The sequence below is a fragment of the Tyto alba genome, unplaced genomic scaffold, assembly GCF_018691265.1.
Source record: "Tyto alba isolate M040663 unplaced genomic scaffold, T.alba_DEE_v4.0 Super-Scaffold_2, whole genome shotgun sequence".
NCBI classification, from domain to species: domain Eukaryota; kingdom Metazoa; phylum Chordata; class Aves; order Strigiformes; family Tytonidae; genus Tyto; species Tyto alba.
The window spans coordinates 62,060,964-62,087,961 of record NW_024881282.1 but is presented as its reverse complement, the minus strand read 5'-3'; the positions used below and the strand labels follow the sequence as shown (position 1 = coordinate 62,087,961).

At 36.2% G+C, this 26,998-nt stretch overlaps 1 protein-coding gene across 5 annotated transcripts in view; it reads right to left on the bottom strand.

Moving 5' to 3' along the window:
• Window positions 1-1,445: 1,445 nt before the first annotated feature.
• Window positions 1,446-26,998, bottom strand: part of MDFIC (MyoD family inhibitor domain containing) — a 51,601-nt gene continuing 26,048 nt past the window's right edge. For all 5 annotated transcript variants that reach the window (XM_042792114.1, XM_032998763.2, XM_032998761.2 and 2 more), the window contains 2 exons: window positions 18,069-18,344; window positions 1,446-5,092 (listed from right to left, as the gene is read on the bottom strand). In XM_042792114.1, coding sequence (XP_042648048.1) covers window positions 4,845-5,092; window positions 18,069-18,344 — 524 coding nt within the window. In that variant the 3' untranslated portion in view covers window positions 1,446-4,844. The remainder of the gene's footprint in view (window positions 5,093-18,068; window positions 18,345-26,998) is intronic.

Genomic DNA, 26,998 nt, shown 5'->3' with positions numbered 1-26,998 from the left:
TTAAAAGGTAGGAAAAGTGTAAGATTAATGCCTGTAGAATTCTAGAGCTACTACTGTCACCATCAATACTACCCAAAGTCTTCCAACATATGGTGTATGCACCCATATATAGACCGAGAAAGGGACAGAGACAAGATACCTGAGAGATATTTCTCTAATCTTTAATTTAATTTTGAGGCCAAGACTAAGATTTCAGATATATGATTCATTCTATGATTCATTCTATGATATATTTGTTGCCTTTCAGAAAGTTACAAGACTGCTGACAAAAGGAGCTTTACTGTAATATATCAATACAATTGGCATTGCTCTCCAAGAACATACATCAACTATTGCAATCACCAAGACAATTTTTGAAAAATCTGTGAATAGCTCAGAAAAGCTTCTAATTTAGAAGATTAGAAAAACAATGATTCACTAATCTCCAAAAACTGTTATTAACATGAGTACTATGGATGAAATAGAGTCATTATTCAATCCAAAAGCTCCCAAATGTTCCTAATCCTTCTTCACAGAAGCCATTTTTTTCTAGAAATATAATGTTTTATGGATACTGGCTAGAACACCTATAGTAAGTCTCAAATTATGTTATTTGCTTATGCATTTATTAGTACTCTTACACAACCAATTATTTTGGCACACAGTCACGGTATCAACAGCAAGACTTCATGGTACACACTGAAGCACAATTTCTGTCAGTTCTAACATCTTATCTTTGTAACACCCAGAAGAGAGGTATCGGAATTTTTTTAGACTCCCTAAGGGCCCATGTATACACAGACATGGTAGAACGCTCAATAGATTTAAAATAGACATAGAAAAAAATAGTGCAAAAGACTGTAGACATGCAGTTTCTGCAGTTTTAAAGTAGCATAAGTATGTTCACACTCATCTTAAGCCAACATGAAAAAAAATCTTTGCTTAAATCACAGTTGAAACAGTCTGTGTTTAAACTAACTGATTTTAAAAACATACCTTACTTTAAGATAGTGGTACTGTCTGTAAGCCTTTATTTCATAGGCCACATAGGCCATTAGCCCTTAATATGTCTGCCGCAATACTATGAAACAAGTACACTGTTGTTCAGCTTGCTTTTAGAAAACTTAAGACTGTTGCTGTATACATATCAAAACAATTTTCATTTTGATGAAATTTAACCATTACTGGAATTCCACCTTATTAGCACAATTTCACTAAGAAATGAATTTGTTCTCTTAATGATGAGCTCTTTCACTGTTGGAGATTCATGCTAGAACAGCTTGTAGCGCCCAAGTTGGTTTAGCTCCACCTGTAAGACAACTCAAGTACCCTGGCTCACCCTCTGTGCACTTCACCCAGAGGCCAAAGCCTTCAGGAAGTGTTATAACAGAAAAACATAAATAAGACACAAAATTATCATCCAGAAAAATAACAGGGCAAGATTAGAAGAAGAAGATGTCCCAAAGTTTCAAAATAAAGATCTTTATTTCAAAATAGTGTTTGAGAATAGCACATCCAGTTGATATAAAATACAAATAGCAAGTTACCATTTTTTCAAATGGACCAGTTTGCAGAACTATATACTGAAACACTGTACAGGTTCACAAGAAGTATTATAAAATAGACAGTTATGTTCTGATGTTTTAATTTTATTTAAACTATATTTTCACATTTGACTCCTTCTAATTCTGCTTGTTTTAATTACACAAGGTACTTACAAGATTGCCTATAGAGTGAAAATTACAGAACGGAATTTAAGAATATAAATATAAAAAGGAATTCCTTAAACTACATACTAATATTCTCTGCTACAAAGATACATTTATGAAAGTGCTAATATCTCTATGACAAACAGTAGCAGATTACATTTAAATGTCAAACAAATCACACAATTTTTATTTTTTTTTTCAGTTGTCTGTAATACATTGATACTTCTAATCACTATGAGGGTTAATAAACACTATTTTCAATTCCTAGTACTTCACAAATAAAGTGGGCAAAGAAATAATATATCTTCATATGTGTGTGTGTGTGTGTGTGTGTGTAAGAGAGAGTCTGTACACATACGCATATGTGCATGAACAAAGTTCTTGTAATTATTTTTTGTATTTTAACAGTACTGGCAGTAAATTCCTAATAGTAAATACATTTCCCAAGTTTTCATAATTTCAATAAATCAAAAAAACCTCTAAGTTACTGTAAGTAGAAACAAGGGTTTGTGCAGAGCAAACTGTATCGATAAACTTTTACACAGAAAAAAGACTCCCTAGATTGGTATTTTCTTTTTCTTAAAACTATATCCTGTGGTAAAAGTAATTTTTACTAACATCCAGTATTCACTAAAAGCTTGATATGCAAATGTGCAATTTTCCGAGCACAAAACTAGAATTGCTCTGGCAGGGCTGTTGGACATTGGAGCAGGACAAGAGACTGGAAGTCCTCTTCCCTGTCTCCAAAAGCACAATCAGACAAGAAATAGCCATAATTCACATCTCTGTGACCAGAAGGACACAAGGAAGGACAGCTCATGGTGCTGCCTAGCCCCAGAGAGCATGACCCCACCACCACAATGTCAACCATAGACCTACAATGGGCGAAACACTGTCTAGACTTTTTCCAAGGTGCATCGAGTCCCAGTGCTCACTGTGATGCCCCCAATTTCCCCAGAGGCATTATGCCTTACAAAGGCAAAATGCCTCCAGGCACTGCCACTCAACCAAGGCACCTCTTCCCCCTTCCCAATGTGGTTCAGACTTTTAGGAGTCATAATTGAGCCCCATGGGCCTGATTCTGAGCTCAGGGAATTTATCAATTTAACTATATGATTCCTTATTAGCCTGCCTATTACCATAATATCTTTGTGCTCTCTTGCTGGAGCTAAACCAATGGAAAATTCTGACATTAATGGAAATGCACTCACTTTATGCAACACAGATCTGAATCTGGCCCAATATATGCGAAAAAAACCCAAATATGATAATAATCAATTCTTGTAATAACTATCAAAAAACAGATAAGAAACCCTCTGAGTAAATCTGCATTGCATCAGAATAGACCACAATATTGCAAATGTTAAGGCAAAACATAACACCCCTCAGCTCCCTAGTATAGTTGAGGATTCAGCTACGTTACCTTCAGTGAGAACTTGCAGTAGTAGGCACTACTAGTCAGTGTTCACAGGGAGAAGCTTTGGTTAGTATCAGACCATTTGTTGACTAAGCTTCACACTCCTGTGATCTTTAGTTTGTCACATTTGCATAAACTGAATTCACTACAGTGGAAAGAGACATTTATGGTCAATTCACTCAACAGAAATATGCTATTGGCTATCAATGACTCTTGTAACAAGGCCTAAATTTACAAGATCCAACAATCTACAAATGGGAAATCTGGAAAGTAGATAGGAAAGTTTAAGTATGTGAGAACAAGACGTGTAGGTGGTTTACACAGAAAAGTTAATGAGCTACAGACACGGAGTGGAGAAACTAGCAGATAGTAAAGAAAATGGGTACCATTATTCCCTAAATATGGGAATGCCATAAACCTCTTTATGTGTTGGACCAAACTAACTTCACAATTACAATGACAAAGAGAGATATTTCTCAGAAAACCTTAATAGTAATATAGGGAGAAAGTTGCCCACTGGATCATAACTGTGTTATTCAAACATTTTAAATCCCAACCCCTTTATTTTTAAAGGATATCATACATTTTTTAAATGTCCTTTTTTTACACAGTTACTTAAAAATAACTCTTAAAACATATCTGTGAATTAACATTATTGCATTTGCTTTTTGCATTCAGTGACAGAATTCCTTGAACAAGTCAGTTTTAATTTGGTCTTTATACCCTGTTTAAATTCTGCCACCCTCTGTGGATCTTTCTCAATCTGTGAAGAAATAAATACTAAGCTATGTGACACTGTCTCTAAAGCCACAAACACTGACAGGGCCACTTAATGTACAGGTTTAGATCCTTGAGTTAACTTCTGATAATTTCTCTTTTATATCCAAATGTTGACGATTTGTTAGTCTATTAGTAAGTCTATTAGTCTAAGGGTATATTTCATGTCTACACAGATTTCCAAAGTCTCTTTCTAAAAAGAAGCATTTCAAGTAATATTAGTACTGGAGTAAAATATAAGTTTTCTGTTCTGTCTTGATTGATAACAACGAAATCTTGGTACTTTAGTCCATGGCAAAACTTAAATTGACTTTAGTTTGCCAAATCTTCCCATAGTATCAATACTGACAGTGGAAAATATCAGGAATCTCTCTCGAACAAATGAGATACTCCAAACAAAAGAAATATTGCCAATGTGACCACTGTAGCAAAACTAACAGTAGATTGCTGATGCTGACTTTTGAATTAAGTTTAAAATTAAAGAGCAAAGTTGCTTTCAAACCAAAGAGACTGAAATAAAGACATTTTGCTTTTCAGAATGCCTGTAAAGGCATATTATGCATGGAGGCATTCGAGCGTTTAAACATTAAAGTAGGTAAAGGCAAATACTTAAGGCTTTGCCCTGTAGTCTTTTCTCTGACCAAAACCTGTCACTCAATTCAAATGGCAATTTTGCCCTCATACAGCCTGTAGTATCAGGCCTATAATTCGTTTTCAATAAAATCTTCCATTTGCAAAGCCAAAAGGAAGCTGGAATGTAGCTTGAGTTTCACATACAAAACTATACAATTTGTGTTAGAATACAGATTTGAGGATTGCTTTTAAAAAAAATACTTATATATAGGGAATTAACAGTGCAATACCAGTTGGTTGTGTGAAAATCTTACCTTGCCTTTCTTCAAATGTATTTAAAGAAAAGATCTCCAGTTTTAAAGAGAATAAAATAAAAAGGGATAAATATTTCATGATGGGAAGCAGATCCCACAGCATTCCATGCAGATCTCCAAGCAATCTGAAGATTCACAACATGCGTCCATTATGCCACAGTCCATATCACACGGGCAGTTACAGTCATCCCCCATCTCGTCCCCACAGCAACAGCAGCAGGCCTCCGATGTGCAGATGCCACAGGATGCTTGTCCCAGAACAATGTTACAGAGGGTGAGAAATTCACAGAACAAGCAAGCCAGGATACAGTGAACACAGCAATCTGCATATGTACCAGTTCAGCAGCACGTCATGTATGAACAAACAAAACAAACAAACAAACAAACAAACAAAAAATAAATCATTAATATGTTATTCTAAATATATCACACTGTGAAATAAGTAGCTGAAAGGCAATGCTCCAGAATAGACATAATCTAACACCACAAAGAACATGTTTCCCATTTTCAAGGTCACTTTTGCAGTCTAACTTCTCTCAGTTCAGTTTTGGTTTTGGTGCAAGTTTCCTTTCCCCACTTTACTTCTTGCAAATCCCAAGTACTAAACATCTGCTTAGATTAATTTCTCCAGTCATTTATTATGTAAAATATACACACCTATTATCTTCAATTGTAACTTCTTCCAGGAGGCCCACAAAGTGATTAAAAAAAAAAAAAAAAAAAAAAAATCAGCTTACGAAGGAAACTAAAACTATTTCCAGCCACTCCCAGTGCACCTTGCCCTTCTGAATCTGTTTTGTTGGCTTGCTAGTTATGAAGAAAAATAAGGGAGTTGCCACAACGTTTTTGATTTCTTTATAGTTTTATGTACACCTTAAAACCAGCATAACAGTATGTTATATTCATTTCTGTACTTTCAACAATATATAAAACATTCAGTAAAATCACAGATTTTTCTCTTGCTTTTCTACACAAATCTCTTGACAATCCTTTTAGGCTACTACTTTAATCTTCAATGGAGATCACACCTGCACCTGAACATCAATATCTATCTCCCATAAGTACTACATGAGATAATTGAGGTGTCCTGCAGACTGTTTGCAAAAATATGGTACCCAAAGTGTAAATATATGGAATAACTTCAAACAATTAATACATCCATGAGACATGATGGCAAAACACAAAAATTTGAACTAAACATGCATCAGTGAAAAGGAGACTGCAGGAACGAGGGATATATTCAGCTGCTTTCACTTTCCTCCCATAGTAAGCACATAAGTATAAAGCATATATAATTTGTAAGAGGCAGTGAATAGTCATCCAGAAAGAAAATGCAACCTAAAACCACAAGAAATGTTCAGAATAGAGAATTATTGTTATTTCCCAGCCTCATCTTTCATTCTTCTTTTTACAACTTGCAAGCCTTTAACTCCTTTAGCCAGACATTTGAAGATTGGGAAAATGTTCTGGGGTAAATATCCTGCACCATCCCATCCTTGCCCTGTCCCTACAGTCTATCGCAGATATCTGCTATGAGTGGCTGGTAGGAAAGACAGGACACTGAGCTATATGAGCAACTGGTCTGACCATCTATAGACATTATGTTTTTACAGTTCACAGGCTGAAGACTGTTATCATTGGGGAAAGCTTGCAATTACTTGCAACAGTAATACAATTACCAGGCCTACTAAACATATTTATAAATTTAAAAAATGATGCAGTAACCATGGCAAGTATCTTGATTGATTCAAAGTACCTCTAACATTGCAGAAACTTTGCAGGATAGTAGAGTGATGGCTTTACACGAGCAAACACAAATACTTACAGCAGTGCATCTACAGAGGCTCAGACCTGTAAATCTGTCCCAAGAAGTAAAGAAAATAACTGAGCTCTTAGCCCACCCTAAATATCACACTGCTGGGGATTGATTTCTCCTACTTATTACACCACTTATATCCAAACAACTTGGGAATACCTGTACTGCAATGTGGTCATAGTCATAATACGCATAATGGACACTTACGCCCAAAAGAAAAATGGAAATATCAGGAAAAGCAAAAAAGAAAAACAAAAAACAAACAAACAAACAAACAAAAAAAACCAAAACAAAAACAACAACAGAAAAAAAAACAAAACAAAACAAAAAAACAAACAAAACAAACAAACAAACAAACAAAAAAAAAAAAAAAAAAAAAAAAAACAAACAAACCAAACTTAAAAATTCCCTATTAGTGTGCGGGAAGCAAAACTAAGAGGAAATCACAGGTAAGATTGAGCTGTTTTTAAAAAAAGTTGTTGCTTGTATTAAAATGCTGCTTTTCCCAAAGAAATACTGTCACTAAACAAATGACCTTCATAGAAAACCCAGAAGATACGTGAAATAAAGCTGGGGAGTATCAGTTCACTGAAGAGGACCAAAGCCAGGCCGATAGCGATTAATTAGCTGGTTGTCATGGAGATGGTGTTAAATTTGTTCAGGTACAATCTCCTTTCAGATTTTCTTTTAATATGAAGGAAAACGATAAAGAAGCCAAGAGTTCTATCTAAGAAGCCTTCATATTTGAGAAGCCAAGGTTTTTTACTATTTTGCATCTTTAAAACACAGCTGCAAGACACTAATACAACAACAAATTTTGTTCTACAATTTTTTTTTAAACAAAACACCGTAATAAAACATTATATTTATCAATACTGAAAATGAGATGCTCAAACAAATCTTGCTTGCTTCATGCAGCGATATGTAAAATTACAGGGACAGAAATCAATATTCACATAAATTATAATATACATATTTATTGATGGGCAAGAGACAGAGGTCATAGGTTAAACAAAATGGACTGCACTGAAAAAGCACTTCGTGGACCCACAAAAGAACTTTTCCCTCATAATATACAAATACACTAAATCAACACTTACAAGAAGAGGCTGTGTTGCTTTAAATAAAGGTATTTCAAAGGTAAAAGCTATCAAAAATGGTCCAAGACACAGAAATTTTGGCCATTAATGCTATGATGGAAATTCTGTGGAGGGGCTTTCTTTCCATATATTCTTCACTGACTGAAATGATAAAAGGATTTATTTACCTACTGTTTATTTTTATTTCCTTCTCCCTCCCCAGATGGCAAAACTAATTTACCATTCAGAAAATCTTTATATAACAATTTTACTTAACCTACACAAACACTTAACATAAAGTAGAGATACCCTGTATGGCTCTCTTCACTCAAGCAATGACTCATTTGAACAATGAACATAAACTTTGATCCACATTTCAAGGACAAACCTGAAATAATCATGCTTTTATATTCTTCATGTTATTGACTTTTAATAGCTACCCAGACAGCAATTATTTAACACATGACAAAGCATGCTGTTACCTAGTCCTACCTAACCTGCTGAATTCAGAATCATGACTCTAAAGGTCTGTAATGCGTTTAGATAAAATAGGTGGAAGAATAATTTCTTCCATGTATGTCTCGTACTTCTTATCTACAGCTGTACTTATAAGGAAAAGGAAAAGATACAGCCACAGTTGTTTTTTTTTCTAATAATAACAAATCTACACGCTACACAAAATTCACACATCCTTCTATAGTACCCATATTCCTACAGCAACCTGTCAGTTCCATAGAAAATACAGCTAAAACTCACTTTCTTTGGTTGCTGTTGCAGGGTGTCATGATCAGTGGAATCCAGCTGTGAAGAAGATGCTATATATAAAGCTCACTCCAAAAGAGATGACCTCAAGTTTTTCATTACCATATTGGAGACCACTAAATATATTTCACTACTTGCACAAGACTTTCTAATAATTCTTTCTTGCTTCCAAAACCAAAAAGACTACTTTAAATTACAGATTATTTTAAATTTTAAAAGTATTTTAACATGTTAAGATTAAAGACTATACTTAACTTCCACACTTTGACCTTATCACATCAAAATTCTAATAATTTTTGCAGATGAGTGAGTAGTGGAATGCATTAATCCAACTGGAACTAAACTTAATTTATATATTTGGGAAGAATTTGGATTAAAAAGTAAATGTTATGATCTGAATGTCTGACAACATGTTTTCTGTAATCTTTTAATATATTTTAGCCTTTTCTGATAAAGAAATGACATAGTAACATCAGTTATGACTCTGTATTACTGTAAAGAGATGCTAGCTTAAAATGATCTATTTCTTTACACTCTTTATTTCTGTTTGAGAATTAGTTGATTTTTCATCCTTCTTTTCCCATTAGATATACAAATGCAATTAAGAATTAGGACTGTGCCTTTATCAAGGACCAAACTTCATCTGCCTTGATGTTCATGATGAAGTACTGCTTATAAATAGTTAACTCTCAAGTTTCTTGGGGTTTAAGTTTTCATCAAACACTTTCACAAAGAAAGAAGAAACTAATCTGTCTCATTATGTAAGTCCCCCATTAACGACGATAAGTTTTTCCTTAGGACTTCCACACTACACTAACACCAGTCTCAAACTTCCATTGCTTTTCAATTCTTCTATTACACTTTTCTCTAATTAATGGAGAAATGCTGCACTACAGATCAGCACTACACAGAAGTGAGGATGTGGGGTGTCAAACACTGTACAGAGGTACACTTTATTAAAAAAAAAGAAACCTAAACCACAACAACTGCCATAGTTCCTTTATCAAATGCATTTGATTTCATCAAAGCACAGTATCACATTTGTTAACTATGACCCAAGCTCCCAAATACTATGCCAAATGGCATAAATTATGATAGGCTTGGTCTGTAGGCAGTAAAAGTCTATTTTATTAGACTAACTCACACTTGGGGAAAAAAGATGAGCTTTCAGACTCAAGCTTCTCTTCAGTGATCCTTTCATTTTGCCTGGGATGAAAGTTAGACCTGAAGTTTAAAGGGTCATCCCATGCAGCATTTTTAAACACCGATGTAAGTCAAGCTATTTCCTTAGTCCTTTGGCACATACCCAAAAGTTACAGATTTGTTAGGGAACTTCATCAAAACTGTTAAACAAGGCCAAGTCAAATAGAAACCCAGCCAACTTATTCAAGTTTTTGCTGCTTATATCATACACACACATCCAGCTACTTTGTGCTGATTTAACTGAAGAGTGTATACAGTACATGTAACAACTACTTTAACTGGGTTATAAATGTTACCACAGACAATATCCAGACAAGAAATAGCCTAAAATCCCTTAAAACTGTTTACACACTGCTATTCAAAGCCCAGAGGGCCCCACTCTGTATCCCAGTTGTAACAGCTATGCTCATTTAAGGAAAAGAAACACTATCAACAGTAAAACAACTTTAACTTTTGTTCATGTCTTTAAACATTTGCATATGCACAGCACTTCTAAAATTTTGCATACAGGTATTAACCCAATATCCAATTCCTTTTAAATACTGAAATATATATTTCTTTTGTTTCAACTTCCCTTTTATCACCTCCTCTTAATTTTTAGGAAAAGGTGCGGCTCTGCTTAAGAAACAGAGAACTATTGACCATCAAAACTGTGCAAGGGACACAAAAGTTAAACTGGAAAATGTACAGAGAAACACACACGCAAGCTGATCTGTGCTGCTTTTGTAATGTTTGACACTAACCTGTCACAAACTGACCCAATAAGCTTTCATACCAAGCAGGCAGGTCACATATGATAAAAGGTTTTCATGTCTGCCACGGTAAATAAGCTCACTTACAGGATGGTGACCTTGGTCAGCTTCTTACTAACTATATTCACCGAATTCAGACAACTCAAAACAAATCTCCAGGCACTCTGCTGTCTCACTGCAAGAACCAAAAAGGGCAGAACCTCAATCAAAGTGGCAGCTGAGGTCCTCAGCGGGGGTTTACTCGGGCCCCCGCAGAGCCCTGAACAGAAGCCGCAGCAGGTGCTACAGGCGCCCCGCAGCCCGGCGGGGACCAACACGCAGCGCCGGCGGTGGGGACAGCCCCCAGCCAGCCAGCCGGCGAGAAAACACCCCGGCACGAGTCTGTTAAAGGTGTGCCTCGCACAGAGCTGGGGTGTAAACTTAGCAAGCGGCAGCACGCGCGCCATCCTGCCACCGTTCCTGCAATGCTCGTGTGCAGCCTCGGCCACCCATCTCCTTCCAGAAAAAAAACTCACTGCACCCAGGAAAATGCTCATGGAAAAGGAAGAAATGCAGAAAGAACAAACTGACATGTCGCATGGAGTATAGGTATCTTTAGATAATAGAGTTACATTTATTTAGACAGGGGGAAATACAGTTACAAAGCATCGTATACATGATGTTTCAGCATTTTAAAATAGAAAACTACCATCTCTGTTGAACCAGAAAATTAAAATGTTGCCTGAACAGGCAAATTACACTGCAAAACATGTGGAAACTTTCATCAAAGGCTATATTCTAAATTCTCGATACACACAGAACCTCAGGAGTAAAATGATCCAGGCCAAACATACAGATATACTAAGAATCATGGCAATTTCCAGTATCTAAGGTTTCCTTAGAATATGAAGCTTTCATTGCCTTTGCTCACCACTGCAAATACTGAGGCTAGTTAGGTGCTAGCTAGACCACAACCTTATAAAATGGACACTGCGGAAAGACCTTTTTTCATCAGAGGACCTGTTTTCCACTCACTCCTATTATACAATATGTAAATCACTTCCCAAGACTTCTATGCACACAAAAATATAAACAATGATTAAAATACACCACTCTTCAAAGTGCCTTCTTACGAATCACAGGTTTGACCATATGTTATTTGCCCACTGCCTGATTGACAACCACGATCTGATACAACGGTGTCTTAATAAAAAAACCTCTGTTTAGCACTTTGCTCTGACACAAATCCACTTTGAATCAATGTTTAAATTATAACAATGGGAATTTTGGCCCGAATAGAGAGATTTACAGGATACTAAGTAGCTGCCTAAATGCTACTTAGTACTATGGGATGGATTTCAGAAGTATGTGTATGTTCTTTTTTAAAAAAGGAGAGAGAGATAGCCAGCAGATATTTCTCCAGTGTTAGGCTATTCATGGTATAATCCATACTCATAACAAATTTCTGTAAATAATACCAATCCAATGGTAGAACAGTATATAAAAGAAAACTTACTGCTGCTCTTGGGGCACTCAAGAGGGGAAAAAAAAATCCTATTCAAAATTATATGCCCAAAAGGAAAATAAAGTTGACTGATAACTATTTTTCAGTTTATACAAAATTATGTAAACCAAAGTAAGATGCTTCTATTTCAGAGGTCTGCTGCCCTGCAAAGAGAACTACTCACTACTTTCCATGTATATGCACCTACTGATTCTTAAGACCCTGGCTTAACACAAAGGCTATTTGGTGGACTTGCTTTGTCTTCAGTTATCAATATCACTTGGGATACTCTCATAAATTAATGTAGTCAGCAGCATGAGTTAAATAGTGCCCACCAATCCCATGCTTGGATTCAACATCTAGGACAGATGAAGTTGCATTATACTAAAAAAGAAGAGGGAAAAAAAGTCTCATTCAAATGCACCCACCCTGAAATGTTGAATTTTAAGCACTTGGATTTAAAAATACCCACACATTGGGGGAGATTGTTCACCACATCTCTAAGTTCAGTAGCACACGACACACAGTCCAGAAGGTTGAGGAAGGTTGCTTCAGGCCTTGCTCCAGGAAAAGCACAAGTGGTAACTCAAATCTGGCAGCAAGCTGACATTGCCTGTCCTTCCCCAGAGCCTCACTCCCATGCTGCAGTCTTTCTTTATCTATCTCACTCCTGCATCTAGCCTTCTTACACTTCCTAAGACCTATCTTGAAAAAAAACCTTGGAAAGAAGGATGCCTTCTAGTGCCTCTCTGGTTTAGAGAGCCTGGGAAGGAATAAAGTGAAGATCTCATATAGGATGCAGTCTCATGATCCGCTCACCACAGTCTAACAAGCTCCCATTTCCAGATGGATACAGCAAGTGCATGTGCTCTCAGACTTTGAATATGTGAAGTACCACCCTAAACTCAAATTATCACAAGTTACTGGAGTTATGGGAGCTACCCTGACAAACGTAGTAACTTGTGAGGTCACAGCAACTTGACCAGAAGCAAGAGCTCCACTTCAAAACTGTATTAAAAACCTGCATTTCTTCTCTCCATCATGAACTTTTAATAAATGATTGCTCTGATTAAAAAAATGCATAACACCCAAACTTCATAAGGTTTTGGTAAGAAAACTTAGTTTAGTTTTTACAAAATAATTAGTGCCTACTTTGTTTCCCCCCTCCACTCCCTTAATTAAATTCCTCTCCCATTCCTCCCACTGCCCAGTTTCTTCTTCCCTTTCCTCCTCCAACTCTGCATATGTCATTACTACTTACCTTCCACTACTCTGATGCACTTATGTATGTAATTGAGTTACCATTTTCCTACATTTCCTAACATCTAGATTTAGTGTTCAGCTGCTTTATTGCTGTCCCCTTTAGACCTCCTCCCCTCTCTAAGTTGCTTTGGACAAGAACCACTGCTTCCAAACACAGCAGCTAGACTGCATTCTTTTTATCCATTTACAATTGTTTTTTCAGGTTTCCAAGGTGTTTCTCTGCACTACACATAACATGTACAAGAGAGTGACAATTCTCTTTTCTAGTCGTCTGCCTACCAGAGTTTTGGAAGAATTTTGACACCTCTGACATCAATAATTTAAAATATTATTAAAATATCTTTGAATAAAAAAAAAAATCTTTTACTTCCAATATGCACTGAAACCTATCCAGTCCCTTTGAAAAATTTTTAGAACTGAAACAGTGTTTAAAAACTGCTTTTTTAAGAGAGACTCCCACTATTTCGTAATTCCTTTGTTTTTTTGTAGTGTGAACTATGGATCTGAGTAAGATTTCTTCAAGGACAACGTGGATTAATGATAGATGCAGAGGAAGAGCAGAGCTGGTGAGTGCACTCACACCCTCCTAAGCCTCACTGGATGTGAAAGTATTTCTAAACAGCATATTCTGGAGTGATGACACAACTCCATACACTACAGGCTCATTTAAAAAGGCAATTTTTAAAGCTTTTATGCCGTTACCCAAATGTCTGTTACGTTTTAAGCACTTCCAATGCAACTTCAATTCCGAAAGTTCACAAGATGTGATCTACAGTGCAAGTGGAGTCTGCAGTGGGAACAATCAATAAAAGAGTTGTTAACAATGGTGGGGGAATTTTGGTGGGTTGGGGGACTGAGGGGCTTTATAGCTTGCATTAGGGCTCTCTAGTACTTTGGAGATCAACAAGAGCAGTACTGATCTTCACTGGAAGATGTGGTATCATCAGTAAAATAATACTGGACTTCATTTAGGTTTCTGGTACATATACTGAAGTCCGTAGTGTATGAAGCAGCATGCTTCGTTTGCTAACCTTTTGAATAAGCATAAATCCAAACATGCTCCTGCACAGGATGGGTGGCAAGCCTGGATGTTTCTTGATTTTATCCTGTTTCCAGCACTACCAGGTTTTCTGTTCCATCAATAGGTAAGATATTCTAAAGAAAAATAACTACCAGACCTGGACTTATTTTGCATTACAAATAGGCGTGGTGCTCCAGAAATAATCATATCTTTTAAGGAGAAACGAAGAATGCTGCTTTTCGGAGGGAATAAGACAAAGTGAAAACTACATTTTTTATAGTCTAAACTCAGCTTGATGACCAGAATTTTCACTTTTCTTCCTTCTGAGGGCATAACCTATTTTTTCCTCTGGCCACTCTTTGCTTCACTTAAAACCAGTTACTCTCCTGACTGGCAATAGAGCTGAGCACTTGTAGTGAAAGACAAGGTAGATGAACTAAAAATACATGGTATATATTTTCAGATTAAAAAAAAAAAAAAAAAAAAGCTATAAATTAGATTATAAAATCCAATGTCATACATAAGGAATAGCAAAATTAAAGTGAATTGGAATATCTGAAAGCATACAGTTTTACCTGTATTTCTTTCTACTACAATTATCTGGACACTGTAGTAAACTGAAGTAGCTGAGTTAATTTGGGTGATTGATTATGCAATACTCACAGTACAAAAAATAATATAATTTGTCTCTTTCTGCATAAGGTTGCATAAGAAACTGCATACAAGTTATATTATTATACTGCATATATGTGTACAAACACAAATGCATACCCTCAAGTAAACTTAAACACAGCAACACTTCAGCAGTAACCAATAGCTTATGAGGTTAACATGGTACAAGTTAAAGCAAACCCAAGTAGTTAAGCAACATTGCAAATAATTTCCAATAGTTTCCTATCTTTTCCATCTTCCTGTAAACCTTCTACAGAAAGAATTGGATCAGAGGAGACAACTGCTCACAAAAATGTCTCTTTTCCCACAGAAGTATGATTCATAATAGAAAGAAGCTGTAGAAGTTAGGTTCAAATTTGTGTATATCATTTTGAAAGCGTGTTTATGCAATCCTCAGTTTCAAGGCTTACTAGTGTATTCTTCTGGCTTTGTACAGTTAGATGTATTCATCAAGTATATCTATTGCTGGTTTAAATGTAATTAAACTCATTTGAACAAATAACCTGGATAATTGCATGAAGTTTTTAAAGTGTAGCCTTCCATAAGTAGTCATAAGAAGTTAACATTGCTTAAATGAATAAGCACAATTATTAAAGGTTATCTAGTTCCAACCCCCCTGTCATGGGCAGGGACACCTTCCACCAGACCAGGTTGCTCAAAGCCCCGTCCAACCTGGCCTTGACCACTTCCAGGGAGGGGGCAGCCACAGCTTCTCTGGGTGACCTGTTCCAGTGCCTCATCACCCTCACAGTAAAGAATTTCTTCCTTATAGCTAATCTAAATCTACCCTCTTTCAGTTTAAAACTGTTACCACTCATCCCATCACTACACTCCCTGATAAAGAGTGCCTCCTCATCTTTCCTGGAGCCCCCTGTAAGTACTGGCAGGCTGCTCTAAGGTCTCCCCGGAGCCTTCTCTTCTCCAGGCTGAACAACCCCAACTCGCTCAGCCTGTCCTCATGAGGGAGGTGCTCCAGCCCCCTGACCATCTTCCTGGCCTCCTCTGGACAGGAGTTGTAACAGAGATATAGTGATCTCTTCTATGGGTTATTTTAGATATTTCCACTGATCATTGCCAGAGTGTCTGATTGTGCATCTTATAAAAAAACTGAGGGATGACAGAACAAATTAAGTATATATTGATAATTCCTGCAAGGTAACAACTTGATCAGAATATTACTTATAGGCTATAGTTCCCCCATGCAGCCCCACAGGATAAATTACTGAAAAGCTGAAGAAATTGTCAGAAGGCTTGTACACGTATGCATACAGATGTGTAGACACAAATATAAAGTACGTCTGCCAGAAAACTGTAAAGCAAAATAAATTTCAAAAATATAAAATTATTTTTTAAAACAAATATTCCCTAATAGGCATATCACAATACCCTAGATACACCTTAATCATTCCACAATTAAACTTGTGCTTCATTCAAACTCGTTACCAGAAAACTTACAACAGCAGACATTAGCAGTGCACCTAAAGCTATTCGGAGTGTATATCCAAGTTCCCACATTCAAAATGAGAACATTACAAGGTTAGATGTATAACATCAAATATATATAATTTTAGTGATTAGATAACTCAAGAAACTACATGTGACAGTAAGGGTTACCCTGTATTTCTGTACTTTGAAAGTATGTAAGTCAGACAGTGTGACAACACAATGTAATTATCTATATTCTAATCAGACATACTTTTAAAAATATCAACATTTCTAATTGTATATAAATCTGAAGGTATCTTACTAATTTTCTTCTCAATCATTCAGTAATTTGACATAATCATTGCCAAGGTTATTAAAAATAAACAAAAAATCCCACTGACTATTTATTACAATATAGTTTTAGAAGAAAAAAAGAAGTGTTTGCCATAAATAATTGTACAGGGGCATGAACAGGGCAGGCACTGTCTCTTTAAAACTCTACAATTTTTTTCAGAGGTTGAATTTCTTAAATTCAGACACCTGCACTTTGTACCAGTCATGTGAACAGATCTAGGTCTCTTGACTTAGTTTTTTTGATATTGTACAAAGGAACAATATAGAAGTAAAATATCAGTCTGGAGAATGAACTGGATTTCACATAACAGAAAAGATAAGGGGAATATAGGAAGTATGAAATTTTGATTTTGGAAAGAAATATTAGAGGACAGAAAGTGCCACAGAAAAATAACAGTAGGTTCTTGAAGATAAATATGAAAATAAACCATAGCAAGGAGGACCAGCCCATGACACAGTCTGAGTGAAACTATTCTTGATATTACTACACAGATTCACTGAGTAAGTTTGACTGAAGTAGTTGAAGTCAAGAGAAGTCACTCCACTGACATCAGTAGGCTTCATTCAGGCCACTACGTGCAGTCCTTCTGATCCCTATTCCTTTCATCTAGGCTGAGAATCCTCCCCATTTCACTGAACAGTACTGTCTCACATTTCTCTAAGAATCTGTGTCTGTACCCACACCCCAGAGTTTTTTCAACCAGTAACATTTATGCCTGCCTCAAACCCATAAAATTTATAAAGCCTCTGCATCCTTCTTGTAATGGGCAGGAGCAAAGCCCCTCAAGTATACTACTGTTAATGGGAAGGCAGCGGATTGAGGAGAGGCTCAGGAACTCTGGGACCACTAAAGTAATTGCAAGCGGTGAAAATACACACACAGCTAAAACATAAAAGAAACTATTTACTTTGGCTTATTTAAGCTGTGCATAGGGAGTATGAAGCTTTTTCATGCAAATTATTTACAGCTCAAATATAGTATAAGGCATCTTAAACATTGAAGTACAGGGCCAAAGTTTATTATCTAGTGTTCAGACCTCATGGCTAGTCAGAATATCTGCTAACAGAAGATTTTCAAAAGCAAGTTCTACCCTCATAGAGCATGCTATTACTGGATTTAAGTATATACTATGCTTTAAACTAGTGCTTTAACAAGTTTTTCTGGTGTATACATGTTGACAGGAGTTTCTATCTGTTCAGGATACTAACTAGAGAGACTAAAACATTATCAGACTATGTTGGTCAAATGTTTGAAAGCAAGAAATCTCCCATTGCTTCAATTTCCTTCAAATACTTAATATTTTCCTTTGGGGAAGTAACTTGTGTTTTATCATAATGATTTCTATTTGCTTCTGGAGCATGAGTCATGCCCTTCAATTATTTTCAGTTGATTGTCTAATTATTAGTGAGAATGGGGTTTGGCTAGTCTTTATTCAGTTTGGGGGTTTTTAATAAGAATTTCTTCTTACCTTCAGGTGAAGTACCTGGCTTTTGAGAAAACGCAGAGCTTATTTTACTCTTCTTGCTGCTGTTGCTGTTGACAGACAAGGTAGACTGAATTTTTCTGTGCATTTTTTCTGAAACAGGAGCCGAAAGTTTTCTGTTGTCTGCAGGTGCATGCTTGACCCCGTTTTGAATACCACTTCCATTCCTCAGACCTGCATGGCCATTTTGGATTTTGCCACTTTCTTCCTCACCCCTTTCCAGTGCTGAAGTATTTGGCTGGGGCAAACGTTGAGGTTGTGCTTAAAATGAAAGAAAGAAAGGGTTAATTTAAATTGTAAATTGATAACGCAGCATTTTAGGCTAGACCAGGAATGCAACTTTTATTGTTCTTATTGATCAAAGAATAGACTGAAAAGTTAACATTCCCCCACCAAAACAAGAAAATAAAAAATATCTCAAGATTAAAAATAATTATTAAGCATTCACAAAGTGCCTCATGTCTGCATGAGGTTCCCCATTTGGCACTTCACAGAAGGTTTGCAAGGCTCTGTGGATTACACAGAAAATAAGGCAAGGAATTTGAAGGAAAAAATCAAGAATGGGAGAAAAATTAGCAAAACTGAGATAAACTTGAGTTAAGGGAGGCAAATGAGGAGTGAAGGAAATATAACAGAATGAGAGAAAAAAGTATGTGAGGGAAGATACAGACTGTAGAAACAGATGTGAAACTGTAGGTTGGCTAAAGTGCCAGTCTTCAGAAAATAACCTGAGTGACATGGTAGGTGGCCCCCAACACTTAGTCACCACAGATCAGTATATTAGAGAATAGGAATACCCAGGTAACTAACAACACTTCGAGTTTAAATTCAAAAAGGCTGTGGATTGCTGGGATGAACAAAACCAATCAAAACCTGGTTTTGTGGAGAAGGTGATTCAATAACCAGAAGGAACACGCATTTAAATACCGCACATCTGTGGCAAGCCAGAGTTCCCCCCTCCATATTCCTCAATTCAGAATCACAATTTTAAAAATGGCAGTAATGGGCCAGTTAGGGCTTTAATGGCAACAAACTGAGATAGTCAAAGGAAAAAAATACAAAAACTGTCAAGGCAGGAATCTGCAGTGGTCTGGTTAAGATTCCAAGAGTACATGTTATAAACCCATTCTAATGAAAAGACATGAAACTTGACCATTTTTTGTTCAACTACCGTATCACAAAGGAGCATATTTTTAATAATATGGAAAATACATTGTCTATGAATTTGAAGTCTGTATGCAAAGAAAGGATGCCTTTTTTTTTTTTTTATATAAAGCTTTGTAATAAAAAAGTGTTTCCAATTAAGATTCTTTAGGAAAAAAAAAATGCAGACTTTCTTTGAAAACTAATTAAACTATACACATAGTAACACAACAGGATTTCATAATCAAAAAGCATCAGCACAATCACCTCTCCTAATCAAAACACTACTGTATCATACTTGGACATAAAGAGGTTTTCAGACAGTCCAATCTTCAACTATTTATAAATCTAATGTCAAAGAAAAAGCCCAGATTCTACTGAACACTCAACTGACGAGAGATTAGACATTGCCAGCAGTAAAGAAAAACAGTGCTACAGTTCATTCTCTTTTCAGGTGATTCACATCCATTTTCACATGATTACACAATATAGCTTTGCATGTAGATTACGCTGTGTCCAAGATAACAATATGTATAGATAATTATAGCTACCTTCTAAAAGAAACATCTCCACTGATCACTTCAGGTACAACTGACCAAACTTTTGGACAGATACTACTGAGACACACAGACCAACACAGTGTCTAAAAAGACTCAGTTCTGAACTTGCCTAACAAACCATTAGTGCTTCACTTTTTCAAGGACACTGATATCATTCTCAGACTGCTTCCTTCAACTATCATAAACTTGTAGTGCTGGTTTTGGCTGGGATAGAGTTAATTTTCTTCACAGTAGCTCATAGGGGGCTATGTTTTGGATCTGTGCTGAAAACAGTGCTGATAACACAGAGCCAAGGCCTTTTCTGCCCCTGACCCCAGCCCACCAGCGAGCAGGCCGGGGGGGCACAAGGAGTTGGGAGGGGGCACAGCCGGGACAGCTGACCCCAACTGACCAAAGGGGTATCCCAGACAACATGATGTTATGCTCAGCATATATATCTGGGGGAATAAGAAGGAAGGGGGGATGTTTGGAGTGATGGTGTTTGTCTTCCCAAGTCACCATTACGCGTGATGAAGCTCTGGCTGTCCTGGAGATGGCTGAGCACCTGCCTGCCCACGGGAAGTGGTGAATGAATTCCTTGGTTTGTTTTGCTTGTGTGCGTGGCTTTTGTTTTACATGTTAGACTGTCTTTATCTCAACCCACGAGTTTTCTCAGTTTTACTCTTCCGATTATCTCCTCCCTCTCAACACAGGAGGAGGAGTGTGTGAGTGGCTGTGTGGTGCTTAATTGCTAGCTGAGGTTAAACCACGACACTCATGCAGATTAAGCTTCAGATAAATCTTAAACTTTAAATCCTAGTCACAATCACAGGCAAAAGGGATACTTTTCATAATAGTTTAAATATCAACTTGTTCATTTTTTCTTGTCATTTGATTCTTTTAGTCACAGCAACTAAGATTTTAAGAAGATATGCTAGACTGCCCACATCTATGTAGGTCAGAGCAACCCTGATTCAACCTACTTGGCAAAAGTGATAATTCTGTGTTGCAGGAAAGAAAGGGAGGGCTAGGGGAAACATTTATGTTTTAGCCTCCCCAAAGATGTTGCAGGGAATACAAAAGATCATTCCCTTCCATTACCAGCAGTAACTACTCACGAACCTCCAAGCCAAAAGTTGGCCAAACTTTTGCCCAAAGTTTTTCAATGGCAATAGTGAAACTGTTTCTCCTTTCAACTTTGTATTAGTGTTTGCAAAACCTATGAACAGAAGCATAAGCAAAGCACTTTCTTCACTCAAATTCAATCTGTAGCATTTATCTTGTTAACATTTCCAGACTTTTGTAAAGGCCCCAAAACAAATTTTTAGGAAGTTTTCTCCTACCTGAACAGGATTCATTAAAAGTATACTACCAAGAACCCTTTGTGTAGGTCATCTTTCTATGTATGTGTAAAAATAGTTTTATTAAAAATCAAAAAGTATTTCTTCCATTTTAAAAATAGTCATTGTAGACCTAACCACAGTTAAAACTAAAATCTTTGGCAACATCAGGAATCAAAATTTTACCCTCTGGAATTCATTGTTCATACCCACAACTCCCCATAGCTTTATTGTCATTATCCCACTCAAATGTAGATTGTACTATTAAGGAATGGCATTTTTCACATTCCATGTAACAATGTTTCCTCATACTGTGCTGCTTATGATTCCCAACTGTGGAGTGGTACAGTTGCACCAATAACCTAGAATTACTGGGGAGGGGTTAACTGGCCTCAGTAAATAAAAGCAATAGACTACACTAAAAATTCTGTATGTCTGGACACTCAAGTTTCTGAAACTGACAGTTATGACCTTTTTCAAGCTAGCTAAATTGGTTGTTGAAGCTTACAATTGTTTGTATATTTTTGGTGCTTTACTACAATACAATAACTTGACAAATTATCTAAAATTCAATCTTCAAAATGAGCTGCATTTCTATCAAACTGTGGGTGAATGGAAAGTCTTGGGGAATCTAAATAGTATGTTATTATTATTATTTCTACTAAAGATTTTTTGAGTTTTGAGAGCTTGGGAGTTTTGGTGGTTTTTTTTTTGTGTGTGTTTTTTTGTTGTTGCTTTTTGGTTTTTTGGGTTTTTTTTTGTTTGTTTTTTTTTTTTTTTTTTTTTTTTTGGTTTGTTTTTTTTTTTTTTATTAAATAATCTTGTTCCCAAAGTACTCTTACTTCAGACTTTTAGCATTAACATACAACTTTTTAGCTGACTGGCTTTACAGTATTCACATGTGATACACAGGTCAAATCAAAATGGAATAAAACCCCAAATGGATTAGTTATCTCAATTTAAATTTATTTTAACTTTATTGATAATTTTGCACTAGGGAGACTTGAATCTTATGGTTAAAACACACTTGAAACCAATTAGGAACCATATGACCGCATTCTAGCATAAAGAACAAAAGCAATTGACAGTTCCAAGATTAAGCCACAACCACTCAGTTTAAAACAGAAATATTTTTACCTTATTTTTTAAAGGTTGTGTATATCTTAAAAAAAAAGGTGTAATATGGGGAACGACACAACGCTTCTTAAAACACAGTGATACCCAGGGACTCTCACTCTCTCTTTAATGATCCACTGCTCTCATTCAGCTGTCTTTCTTTTTTCAAATCTTTACATATGTGACAGCTCTCAAAAGTAGACCATAGACCATCTGGCATTTTCAGAGGTGTAACTTGTGCAAATTCAGCTCTACTGGGAACACAATGCTATCTTCTGCCTGCGTTATAAAAGATACAATAGAATGTAGAACTTATGAGTTGTTTTGAATTATTCATTTTTTGCCTGTATATTCAAGAAATTTTACAAACTCTGCATTTTGTACTACATAATCACATGCGTTAAAGGTACAAAGAAACTTTTTGACACCTCTTTTCTACAGAAAGATGGCATTTTGTTTGATATGTGAACATTCAGCGCCTGTTATATCATTCTAAACAGGCCGTGTGCTGCTACAAAAGATCCCATTTTACACTCTATGTATGAGTAAAAATTTTATTCTTGATATTCAGTAACTAATGCAATACACATCAAAATTTCAAATATGAGTTGGATGAACATTCAGCATCTTCAAATCAGGATGGCACTGGTCACTTACTATATGTTAAAGATTTTTTAAAGAAATCATTCCTCAGACAACATAGAAATATTGTCATTTCAAACATCCACAATGACTAGTTTCAAATGCCCTAAGAAATACTGTGCTTTTTAGGTTAATATGTTTTTAATCTTTAGCAAAACCAGTAGATTTAAGTCAATATTTTATACAGAGCTAACACTAGTGAATTTTCAATAAGAATGATAAATATTGGATTAATGATTCAATAGACTGAATCTTTTTTGATAGAAAACTAGCAGATAATGTAGCTAGTAATAACTATACATGAATCTGCTGCCTGTGGAAAAGTAATAAAAAGGCAATATATTGCTATAGCATATAATCTATTAGCGTGTTTCACTGTTTCCTTGTCATTGGTTTCCTTGCAAAGTGGACCTTAATACAATAACTTCTGCTGTTATTTAACTGACTTTACATAATAATTTAATTGTGAGGTTACTATCTGGTGAATAAATATTCAAGTACTAAACATTTACTATGGTTTTGATGGTTTTGAAGTAACTATGCACATTCTCATTCAGACTGTAAGATCCTTATCACAGTTTAAATGAATATGCATGTATATATGCACACTAACAATACATTGTTTACAGCTTGCAAAATAACAGCTATTGTAAGAGAAAAATCCTGATGTATGCATTTAATAGAAAAATGTGTGTCAACACAGAGAAACTCTCAACCAAAAGAGGACAGTCTAAGCTATCATTAGGGATTTTAGACAAAACACAAAAACAAACATAGACGGAATACAGACTCCTCGGAGTCAAAGTGAATCAAAAGAAAACATCAGGAGGGAGAGAAGAATTGAGACAGCTAATTAGTAGCCTAATCACATCAAAAGCAATTCCAAAGCAGCTGATACAGATGCCCGTGGAGCTTGCTAGGCTGGCCAATGCCACCAACAGAAAAAATACTTTCCAGTTTACAGCCTAGATCATCTGACTGCAAACCCAGAGAGGTAAGAACACTGTTTTTCTTCATTTATGACAATATAGTTTATATCAGATCAGGGCACAGAAACAATATTTTTGCAGGTGGACTAGGGAGGAATAAAATGCACAACTCCTGGATGTAAAAAAAAATGTAACCTTTGGTATTTCACATATTGAGAAAATACAAAGTGTCATTTCATTTGAAAATACCCTCAACACTTCTCTGCCTCCCAAAATGGCTGCAATCACAGTAAGAGAATGAGCTCTTTTTAGGAAATACAGAGGTCCTGCTTGGGTCCATTAATGTGGAAAGCCAAGATCTACATGCTAATTTGAACTGGGAAAATTATTTGATCTCAGTGGTAGCGGCTCCTACTCCCTCTGCACGGATCACACAGAAGAGACCTCGTGCAAGGGAGGTAAGAATCAGGCCTCTGTTTTTTATCAGTGCTTCTTTGTAACACAGACCTAAGCTTGAGGGGAAAAATAAAGCTGATGACAGATAGTCATAGATCGCACAGTAAAACCAGGGGCTGCCTGGATTCTAGAGTAAATTAAGGTGATTCCAAATTGCTTCTGGAAAAGACATAAATTCCTGAGATATAAAAGGCAACATTTTCAACTGACTAGCAAAAAAATCTCACCTTTTCAAAAATATTACAAATTGCATGCATTCATACACTCAATAAGCATAAAATTTCAGTGAAGCTGGGAGAACTCAAATATCTCAATCTCTCCCTCGCCACTTTTCTAACTAAAATCCTGACTAGTCTCTACATGATCTTCAAACTACATCAATAGTTTTCTCTGCCTAGCTATCCAGAATATTAACATTCAGATTACAAGATGTACCTCTGAGTCAACCTCTGAAGTGGCTTTTGTCAGCAATTATTTTTGAATATTTTCTAGGACATAAATAGCATATACTGCAGCTTCCATATCACAGAAGGCATACATTAACTAAATAACAAGGTACCATCAAGGTACAATCTATCTTTTAAAATCAATTTTTTACACTGAATTTTTTATACCATGCTGACTTTACAAGGAAAACAAAGTACCAACTAACAGCATCAACCACCTTTTTAGAATTGCTTCTTGTAAGACACGAGGACATCTTCAAAATGAATACAATATATTATTATGAAACAGGATGTCCTTTGTAATGAAAATACTGTAGTAAAATTGCTGGTACAACTTTTACAGGACCCACACTGAGAACGCTTTGTTAAAATACGTCTGAGAACACATCCAGGGAACACCAGGTATAACAGAAATGGGGCTGGCAAGGGACAAAGGGAAAAGACATTTTATCCCATCAGCTCTCAGTCGGGGAAGGGTTGATGAGAATGGCAAACGCATGTGTGCATATGTGTTTATGGGTTGAGAAGGTGACACAAGTGCACAAGAAGGTGCCAAGAGTACTCTTAAATCTGTGCAAAGACACCTGCAGTGCCTTCCTTTGGAAGCACTGCAGGACCTTACACACTGTTTGAAGGGCTGCAGGAAATGTATAAAGATGTCTCTGACATACCCAGAAAGAAGCAGTTACCACAGGGAAGCATGAAAAGGGCTGGTAGCCAGAGGTGTACAAAGTTGATAGGCATTCCCATTGAAAATGTGGAGTGAATTTCTCTATTTACAGATCTGCTTTCCTGATGTGATTTTGCAAAATGAAGAAGTGCTTGCTGATTTCCTTTGATGATAGCAACAGCAAATTTTTAATCATTGCTGAACTGAGTAAATCCTTAGCATTTTTAATTACCTATCTTTTAAAAATTATCTCAAAATCCAAGTATCCTTTTGTCTTCTAATTACCATTAGATCATCAGTAAATTCTTCTTTATCATACACAAATCTTGCCATCATTAGCAATGTTTTTTTGTGACAGTGCAAATATTGGCATCTCTGATAAACTTTGCACATGATTTGGAAATTCTTGCTAGATCAAAATATAGTTACAAATAAAGAGGATTCACATAATTCAATAATTGTTAAGCCACATCCATATAAAGTGGAATATAGTTCTTACTGTAGCATACAGTTTTTCACTTCTTGAGAACAAATAGCAGTACTTTGCCATGAAAAATCCAAGGAAAGAGCCAAACACAAAACAGGACACTACAGGTAACAGGCACTCAGACACTTGGAGAATAAATTTCTATATAAAGCTGTGTTCAAAAGTAGGAAATTTTACTGTAAGCTTTCCATTTGCAACATTTATCTATCAATTTTTCTCCTCTTACATTCTGCTAGAGGACTGGAAAAGAATTGCAGTGTATTTGCTCTTATGTTTCGTAGCATTACAACAATTGGCAGCAGTGTTTTATTGCACAGACATGTACAAAAGCAGGCTAACTTGTGGTCACCATTCCAACATTCCATGGGCATATTTATGATGTTTTACACATTCGTTAATTACTACTGAAGCTGACTTTTTTTGTGTTTAAGGTGAAAGGCCTAGTTATTGCATCCTATTTTTCATACATAGGTAACTTATTAAGAGGCATCTTAACCTATTTGAGTTGTTCTATTTTGTTAAGCCTTGCTTTATAACGCACAGCAGCTTGTAGAAATTGGATTTGAGAACAAAGTAATAAACGCACTAAGAATCACAGAATTAGGATTTTGTTAATTTCTAAAGTGCTGAAACTGATCTATTTCTCTTATGACACAAATAATCAGCAATTTAATAAATGTGAAGACAGTTCCCCCAACTATAAAGGATACAAAGGGGTGCAAACCCAATACAATCCCATCTCATTGAGGAACAGAATGCTTTGCTTCTGGAGCTCTAATATTAAAAGGAAGGTTAATTAGCCACTAGACACAAAAAAAAAAGGTAATCCAAGCTGTTGGCATGACAATTACGGCAGTTATGTTATTAGTACCTATTACAACATATGGTTATACCACTGCATAAAGACACACTGGTGTCCCATGGAATTTGAGGCATTAAGTCAAATATTTGGAACAGGTTTGATGCCCCTCACCATTGTGTTACTTGTTCCCAAATCAAATAATAAACATCAAAGCGAAGCTACAAACAACAGGATATCGCTTGCTGGGTATTGCCTCGTAAGCGGCACAGCAGGATGCACCAGACAGGAGAGATAACCTCGATATCATTAACAGCCGTAACCTGGGCAAGTGCACAAACAGGTCCT